Below are 9,656 nucleotides of genomic sequence, written 5' to 3' on the forward strand. Positions count from 1 at the left end.
ATGTTCAGACAAACACAAACACTCAGATGAACCTTTTATTTATAGACGTGTGAACTAGTTAAGACGGGCCCTGTTCTAACGGCACGACTGCTCCTCTATCTTTGTGGGGACCAATTTAAGTTTTAGACCTTGGGAGTGTTTTCGGAAAGTGAGAACATTCTTTCTTCAGAGGGGTTATTCCAGGGCTAGGACGTTAGGGTTGAGGTAAATGTGTCTGTGAAGGTCCAAGCAGATATAGAGGAAGCAGAGGAATGGTGGCCGGCTGCCAGTTGGAGCAGTCCAGCTTCAGCTCCAGCTCCGCGACACTGGGATACCAGAGTGGCCATTCGCCGCTTGGCACAGCACCGTGGTATGAATGACGGCATGTGAGTGTGTGTGAGTGTTATGATACTGGTGGCAGCCAGTGATGAAATCAGTGGGTGATGAGTGATATTTATTCCCTCGCTCCCTTCCCTCCCTCCATATCTCATCTGTTCCGTTCTCTCACCTTACTCACTGTGATAATCAACTCCTTACCTCCCTCTCTCTCTCTCTCCCTCTCTCTCTCTCTCCCTCTCTCTCCCTCTCTCTTTCTCTCTCTCTCTCTCTCTCTCTCTCTCTCTCTCTCTCTCTCTCTCTCTCTCTCCCTCTCTCTCGCTCTCTCCCTCTCTCTCTCTCTCTCCCTCTCCCTCCCCCTCCCTCTCTCTCTCTCTCTCCCTCTCTCTCTCTCTCTCTCTCTCTCTCTCTCTCTCTCCCTCTCTCTTTCTCCCTCTCTCTCTCTCTTTCTCTCTCTCTCTCTCTCCCTCCCTCTCTCTTTCTCCCTCTCCCTCCCTCTCTCTCTCTCTCTCTCTCTCTCTCCCTCCCTCTCCCTCTCTCTTTCTCTCTCCCTCTCTCTCTCTCCCTCTCTCTCTCTCCCTCTCTCTCTCTCTCTTTCTCTCTCCCTCTCTCTCTCTCTCTCTCTCTCCCTCTCCCTCCCTCCCTCTCTCCCTCTCTCCCTCTCTCTCCCTCCCTCTCTCTCTCTCCCTCTCCCTCCCCCTCCCTCTCTCTCTCTCTCTCTCTCTCTCTCTCTCTCTCTCTCTCTCTCTCTCCCTCTCTCTCTCTCTCTCTCTCTCTCTCTCTCTCTCTCTCCCTCTCTCTCTCTCTCTCTCTCTCTCTCTCTCTCCCTCCCCCTCCCTCTCTCTCTCTCTCTCTCTCTCTCTCTCTCCCTCTCCCTCTCTCTTTCTCTCTCCCTCTCTCTCTCTCCCTCTCTCCAGACAGCAGAGAGGAATCGGTCCTCGGCAGTATTCCTCTGCCCAGCTATGGCATTTCACCTGTGGGACCCGAGGACCACATCAGTCGCAAGTATGCCTTTAAGGTACGCCTCTCTTTGTTCCACACTCGTACTCCGTGCTGTGTCATGTTTTTGAATTGCTTCCTCTGATGTGATTTTTATTGGTTTGACGTAGTTTCTAATTTAGAAAAGAAAAACCCCACGAGAAACCCTTCCTGCTGAAATGAAGGATTGCAGCACAAACTTAATGTAAGGGGTCTAATGTATTTTTCAAAATTGCCTTTTACCACCAAGTTCATAACACGTTATTGGAAGAAAAACGAATAACATAAAATTCAAGATAGAATTTGATTCGGAAGTGGGGATTTTTATTTAAGCTGAAACTCAAACATAACTATTCAATGTGACGAACATTAAACATTATTCTACAAGTGAAACTCGCATGCCAGGCTTCTTCAGAGTTGATGTGATGCTGTTGACGCCGATCACACGACGTATGGCTGAATTCCAGCTTGAACAGACTTGGAACATATTCTAAATAATTCACTGGCGATGTCAGCGTTAGGTCAGGCTCTATTCCCACTTCAGGCACATATGCTAAAATGAATACCTCTCCTGCTATTTGAAGCACTTTTAATGAGAGTTTTCCACCGAGTGGTTTGTATTATTAATGACAGAGAAGTTCATTAGAAGTAATATACATTCCTCTTCAACACAAATTGGTTCCGCCTTTTACGACAGAAAGCTACTGTAACACCTGTTGTATGACGACGAGCAGGTTATTTTGTGGCGCGCGGCTATTTCCCAAGAGATAAGGTGGGGGCCTTATCGCCCACTGGTCTCGATATACCACTCGAGACCAGTGGGCGAGTGGTATATCCCGAGTCAAGCATGGTTTATGATTCATACGGCTCCACAATGTGTTCTCATCTCTGTTTATCTGCCGTTTAACACACTTGTTGCTTTCGAGTCTTACAACAATGACAACACGTCCTGAGTTCATTGCAGGAAAAATCTTTAAAAGTATTTTTTTTAGTATAACTTATTTAAAAATCATTTAGGTAGTCATTTAATTGATGAGGCAATCATGGCGAAATTAAAGACAATTATAAAACTCCCTTTTTTCTGGTTGCCAATTCAGATATCTCAAGATATATCAGATATCTTCGCTCAGTCCGACTCTCAGCTTCGTGCATCACTCGCCACCTGTTGCAGCGATGCCTATTACCCCCGAGGGTCTGTCAGTGTATCCATTGAGACAGACAATCTCCTCTGGAATGGCACGAAGCCTTTTTCATTCCCCCGAGGCGCGGGTCTCTTTGAGTTAAGCCCGATGTGTGTGACGTTAAGTGGCGGACATACTTTACATACCGCGCACACATCTACACATACGTGTACTCTGCACCGTAGACCTCAACCTCATTCACGCATTTAAAATCAAATAAAATGTTCCTTTTTGTTTTAGGTGAGATGTTTGTCCATCAAGTGACATGTTGACTTTGCCTGGATATTAAAGAAACAAGTCTTGGGCCAAAGGTTCTTGCTCCCTGGTTTGTCCTTCTGACTCCTTAAAGGTCTTTGGATCTGTGTCTGATTATTAAGATGTGTGAAGAATTCACTTTTTGCCTATTCACTCACTCCCAACTGGACAAGTTGGGTGTACCTGGTGCATACAGTGGCAGCTGAAGGGACTTCTAATCCCACTGATCTAATCTGCCTCCAGTGTTTGTCAGACGACATGAGCAACGTTGAGACCTTAATTGAACGTCCCTGTTCACAACTGGTTAATCCACATCTATGTTGATATGCCTGCCTCATCATAATATGATATATTATAAACTCCTATTTCTCACATACACCAGGAGGGAGTTTGCTGAAACAAAATACGCGAGCCCTCCAAATGTGCTGAACACAGTTCGAGCCTCAGCTGTAACATCACTACCTGGCCATGATATGAATGTAATATACTCTATCCAGTTAATGAAATAACATAACATTACATAAAAATGATGTCTAGAAATATGTATATAATATAAAAATTGGGAAATTATTGGTCCATTTATTGCTGAAATACAAAATGGTTACATTGTTTATTTGCACACAGAGTTTTATCTGTTAGCCGATGAAGCTGATAATAAGTATTTCTAATCATTGCATTTACATCAGGACCAGGAAGCTATGTAGACTGTAAGTGTTTACTAGACTTAACTTATTTTCATCTTTTTTAAAAGCAAATTGAGAGCAGCCTAAAATTGTGTCTGTTCCCGAACACTACTGGCTTAACTCTTCACTGTGCTGCAGTGTATTCCAGGATGTGGTCATCATAGTACAACATGGGGACCTGGACTAACGGTTGTCCTGTAGAGAGCGATAACCTAACTAAAACTGTGGGTACTGACCTGCGGCGGTAAACCCGCCTGGTCTCAAAGCAGATTAGAAACCAACGTTTATCAGGAACGATTCAAAATGCTGCTCAGCGAACTGATGGTGGGTATTTCACTGGTGTTTGAGTGTGTGGATACTGACTACCGAACCCAGCCAAAGACCTCATGAGCCCCCCCCCCCCCCCCCCCCCCCCCCCCCCCCGAGCTTCGACAAACCGTCCCACCCCCTCCGATCCCTCCGATCCCTCATTCACCGAATCCTCTTCCCTCTCTTGTTCTCATTGGTCGGCTGCCCGACTGGGACCACCCTCCCTCGCTGTGAGTGTGTCTCGTCATCCAGTGCCAGTCCTCCCATAAATAGGTACTCTACGCTCTCACGTGCTCTCACTGTACCAGGTGTGAACCTCTGTGTCCCTGTTGTCTGCCGTCGGTGTGGCTTTTTGGGTCCCAACATACAGAATATACAGCTGCCTTGTATATCTTTGTTTTTGTTTTTCTTTGATGCATGTCTTGAGGATAACATGTCATATTTGGCTGATGTGGTTGTGTTGTTGTTGTTGTTGTTGTTGTTATTGTTGTTCTTCTTTCATCCCTTCTGCCTCTCTCTCTCTCTCTCTCTCATTCTCCCTATCCTCGTTGTCACAATATGAACCTTTGTATTTGGCTTATCTGGTTTTGGGCTCATTGTTCGTTTACTGTTGTGCACAGCCCTCGCTTCTCCTCCATCTGTCACATCTACTGTATCAGCATGCAGTTTTCTGACGGCGTGGAGAAAAAACACTGTTTCATTTGAACCTCATATCACCTCACGCTTACTGTTCCAGAGACGAAGAGAGCGGGAAGCAGAGATCTTTGTGGATCCTGTGGAACCCCGCGGTCACTGGAATGTGGATTTTTCCGAAGCAGCTGCTGCTTTGGGGAACTTTGTAGAAGAGAAACCTTTTAAATTCTAGCTTCCTAAAGGGATTTTCTTTTTCTTTTCTATTTGTAAGTAATAACACTGAATATTTGAAGCAGGCCTGATTTAAAACTGAGATGTCCACAAGCTATTTTCTTTTGTCTCCTTCTGTTGATTTTCAGAGTGAATTTATCTTCTACAGTCGCCGGTTTTAGGAGAATGTACTTTATCAGGAGCTTTGTGGTGCCCTGGCTGGTGGGGCTTATCTTTATGAGCACAATGACTCTTTAAATAGTGCCCGGACAAAGAGTGTGTGTTTGTCAGGGCCTGTCCCCGGGAGAGAGAGCTTTCACTATTGTAAGCCTTTCTGGGTGCAAACTGTGATATTTTCTTTTTCCGTTTGTTTGTAGAAAAGGGGAGGCTGAGGGGCAGAGAACACAGACGGGGGAAAGTGATTAGGGCTGGGAAATAAACGGAAAGTAACGAGAGGAAGTGATGGAGAAAAAAGAAATGGGTTGGAGAGGAAGGAAAGTGATGAGGGCAAGTCACGGTGAATTACAGGGTAGAAGTAAAGGTGTAACTTTTCATATTTCTTCCACAAAGCAAGTTTCAATAATACAGTGCACAAAACTAAGAGTCTGAACCACTGCCACCACCTCCCACATGTTCACACACCACAGAGACTAAACAAAGGTTGGCTGTGCATGATTCAGCATGACCCGCTCAGCGTTTCTGCTAAAGAGAGGCAGAGACGACCGATGATGTTTCAGACCGCCCGTGGTGTGCATTGTATTTTGTCACCATTGAGTGCGTAGCTGAAATAGGGTCAATTTGAGGCTGGTGGATTGAGATTGAAATGACAGAGCTTTCAAATGTGTATAAGGTGTGATGGAGGTCGCATGGGCTTTTTTTTTGTGTTCATTACTCGCCACTGGTCACCGTGGGAGGAGGATTTGGAATTAGGGTTTCAGGCTTTGGGAAAAGATTCTGCGAGTCCGAATAGGGATTTATTTCAGTTCATTCAACCCATTACCGTACAAAGTGTGTGTCCGGGCCTCTGTGCTGCTGTGTGTTGCACATGCATACCAATATCTCTGCACGTGCCTGATCAATCTGACTAGCGGCGCGATTCTCCGACTCTCATCAGGCAGCCTGCCTCATGGTGGCTGTAAGAGGCCATCTGTCAGAGCCGGTGGCGAGCAGGCGTGTTTTGACAGCTGCTTCCCGAGGATGCTGATATTCCTTTCCTCGAGATTTTTAGGGCGTTTTTTTTGGACGCGTCTGCCGTTCGTTCTTTAAAATGAGCTGAATGGTTTCGCTGCCTGTTTCCTGTCCTCTGATGGAGCTGAACACATCTCCGTGCCTGACAGTGACGGGCTGGCGGAGCCACGTGCATCTGTTCACATCTGTTTTTTCATTGAGGTCAAAGAGTTTGCAGACTTTCATTCTAACTATTCGCTATTTTAACCAAACTTTACATCAGCTAATTGAACTGATTAGAACGCTTCAATGGAAGACAGGATCCAAATCCAAATCACTTCTTCAGGTCGAGTGTTAGGACAGCAGGTACGCACAGCACACCACACCACTTAACTCCATCGCTGCAGAAAGGGACAATGCAGATTACATCGACTAGACATGCAAGTTGAACATGTTCAGTATTTTCTAAACTAGCAAGCTGCTGTTATATGCAGGACACAAGATGTCGTCATGTAACTTTATTAACTGATCTACAGTACTTTAGTTAGTTTACTACTAGTTCTGTTGTCCTGTGTGACTGTGGGCTCCTCACATCGCATTGTGTAACAACTCAACCCTGCAGCAGGGTGGTTAACACGTGTATGTTTCAACATCTGTCTTGTAATTTCACCCAGTGCAGCTAAATGAGGTAGTCCCTGGGACTTTTTCCATCAAGAAAATTTTCACAATTGAATGGACTGTATTTATATGACGCTTTTTTTCTTTGGTCTTATTGACCACTCAGTGTCAAAACTTGAATCAAACACACATTCACACAGCGTACACACGTTTTCTATCACACATCACTCATACACTGCTGGCCCAGCAGTCATGGACCATTTAGGGTTAAGAGTCTTGTCCGAGGACACTCCGGCATTGCAGATGCAATGAAAAATAAAAAAAATGAAGTTGCTTTTGGATGGAATGGAAGCCTGCATAGTCCTGATTGATATCACAGTCTTATCTACTGTGGTCTGATGTGATTCAGACCCGGCATGTCCGGAAAATAATGTAACTATGGTTGAATATTGATTAACATCCTTAAACTCTAAAGACAGTCACTGAGGACAGCAGCAACCTCTGCTCACCTCTCACCACACCTCCACCTGAGCACTGGTGCACCTGCAGAGGTATCAGGACCCATGGTCTATTCAAGCAAGCGGCGCCATCCCCTCGCAGATCCTTGAAATATGTGCTAGCGTCAGGGTCAAGTACATGCCCAAAGCTTTGCGAGTGAAAATATAATGTGTTAAGTCATTGTATTGGACTGAGATGAGGCTGTTTCAGGAGCCAGACAGCAGAGCTTTGAGACGCGGATGGGAATTACTGTACCCAGCTCTTGGGAAACCCTGGGAGGGATGTTTGTTTGTGTGCACGTCTGTACCTGTGCTGGTTAATAAAGTAACGGGGATAGAACAGTCTATCTGCATTATTCATGAACTAGCTCAGTGTGCAAATCAAACGACATCAGCGGGCGTGGCGCACGTCTATGATTCTCATCTCGTTGTCAAATTACAGAGGTGTCACACTCATTTTCTCATAATATAAACCAAATAGAGAAATCTTGGAGAAATGATCTTGTTGCGGCCGCAGTGGATCCCGACAGCAATTCTCCACACGCGCACTCACTTATCCTGCATTCATTATTCAGTGAGTGAAATTAGGGGTAGAGATGATTTGGTGTTTAATTACTGTTCATTTGCATGCATCTGTTGTTGAGTCGGCTCTCGCACGTGTCTCCTAATCCCAACCGCTGGGATCCTAGGGCGGAAGGAGGGAAGGAAGAAAAGGGGAAAGTAGGGCATTTAAAGAGCGGCGCTGTGCTCAGTGGAGTGCATCTTCCTGTAAAAAAAGGCCTCTAACAACCGCACTTTAACCGCAAGGACATCTTTATCAAGGATAGAAAGCAGCTATTAGTGACGCACTCCTCCTCGAATGCCTCGGTCAGTTCTGTGTGTTTTGTTATTTGTGGATAGCTGGACGATTATATTATCGGCGACGTCGCGTTCGTATGTTTTCTGCACGGCTAATAGAAAGAAGTTCGGCAGCGGGTATATTATCTTTGAGCACATGAATAATTAAATGGTAAATGTGTCGGACTTTGAGGCAGAAAATCTGTAGTGGAAAGAAACCGAGATAACAACTTGTCGACTGATCGTGGTGTCTGCTCACCGAAATGCATCCAGACTCTAGTGTTGACTTTTTTGAGAGAGGAGCAGCTCTCTCGTTTTTCTCCTCAGCTGGAAAAATAAATGTTTCTTTGCAGTTGATATGCTGTGGCGTGTATTGCTCTCTCTCTCTACCAACTCAAAGTGAATTACTTTTTTGAAGGTAACTACGTATCGTGTATCTTCTGTCGCGTTCTCATAGGTACATTGGCAAATGTATGAAATCACTGTTGAGAGAAAATGGGCAGTTTTATTGCATGCAATGTGTGCATGCACATTGAAACATTGACATACTGTATTATATTACCTTATGAAGTTGTTATAGCATATACCAGTTGCTTGTTTACACATCTGATAGACGCGGAACAAGATAGGAGTTGTGTTTCTGGCCACCTGATGAGAGTAAGCCCAATATTTCCTGTCCCCTGGAGGGTATTATGTGGCTGTTTAGCCTCTCAATGCTCCACTACGTTTGCCAGCTAGTCACTGACGTGGCAGTTTGGTGCACTTGAAATCTGCTCAACATAGTCCAGTGAGATCCTTCTTTTTGTATTCCGCACGCATGCGTCTTTGAATCCTCCCAGATGATGAATTGGAGCAGATGTGCTCTCGGCTGTCACCCCCTGATAACAACAGCGTGTTCGATCACCTGACTAATGGACTTTTTACTGTGCATATAAAGAAATATCCATCTTGGAGTTTGAATATGCCTGTCAGGGGCTCGACACTTAAATCACAGAGCACAATTACCTTGTCATGGTGTGGGAGTTGATCGGGCTCGCGCTTCACACTGCCTCTTTGGAGAAACTATTTTCCAGACCACTGTAATCATGCTCTTTTGAGAGTTATATTGTTAAGGAAAGTATAGGAAGCATCAATTTAGATGTTATCATTTGTGTTTGTAAATCGCTATCTGCCCTTATGTATGTTCTCAGTAGCTTTCTAAGCTGTAATAGCAGGAATAAACTGGTTTGTGAGGTGACTTTGGGGTTGGGGGGTTCTTTTTTCTGGCATTCATATGATCTATCCTCCATTGTACCTAAATATCTTTCCTCTCATTGGTCCAAAGTTGTGGCTTTTGTTGGTCGTAACTGGCTGGCATTTTTTTGTCTCTGTATTTCTATTGTGTGGTTTCCCTCACTGGCTCTTTTGTGTATTGGTTGATGCTCATGTGGCCCTTGGATGTTTCTCTCGTTGGTTGGCATGACGTCTCCCTGTCTCTTTGACCAAAGCTGCGGCTCACCTAACGCGCCGTCTCTCAGCTGATCTGCTCGGCCGACCTCCCACACTGACCCCGCCTCCTCTCTCTTCCCATAGGCTAGCCACACGGGTATGCGCTCGTACATTTACAAGGAGAGCTCTGTGATTGGCTCACAGGCGGAGCACACTGGGATGCGGACGTATTACTTCAGCGCCGACACCCAGGAGGACATGAACACCTGGCTGAGGGCCATGAACCAGGCGGCATTGATGCAGAACCACGGCGATGCATTCATCAGGTGGGGGCCGCGCACACACGCACACTTTACTGCTACATCTTCTTTTTGGCCTTTTTTCAGTTTTTAGTTCTTCTTTTTTTTTTTACACATGCTCACTGACATAAAACTTTATCGACCCAGTTACGACCCAGTTCATGAACATTTTGGCTGCTGTAGTAAAATATTCATTCATTTTCATAAATCCTGCGGAGATAGTATATGTTTATTTGTTGGCTCGAA

At 45.2% G+C, this 9,656-nt stretch overlaps 1 protein-coding gene across 11 annotated transcripts in view; it reads left to right on the forward strand.

The window, feature by feature from the left end:
- The window catches only part of LOC118315966 (pleckstrin homology domain-containing family A member 7), a 119,418-nt gene that overhangs the window by 89,638 nt on the left and 20,124 nt on the right, over positions 1–9,656 (forward strand). For 10 of the 11 annotated variants that reach the window (XM_047333034.1, XM_047333036.1, XM_047333035.1 and 7 more), the window contains 2 exons: positions 1,233–1,333; positions 9,256–9,437. In XM_047333034.1, coding sequence (XP_047188990.1) covers positions 1,233–1,333; positions 9,256–9,437 — 283 coding nt within the window. The remainder of the gene's footprint in view (positions 1–1,232; positions 1,334–9,255; positions 9,438–9,656) is intronic. The other variant, XM_047333039.1, reaches the window with a different exon arrangement.

This window comes from Scophthalmus maximus, chromosome 7 (assembly GCF_022379125.1).
Source record: "Scophthalmus maximus strain ysfricsl-2021 chromosome 7, ASM2237912v1, whole genome shotgun sequence".
NCBI lineage: Eukaryota > Metazoa > Chordata > Actinopteri > Pleuronectiformes > Scophthalmidae > Scophthalmus > Scophthalmus maximus.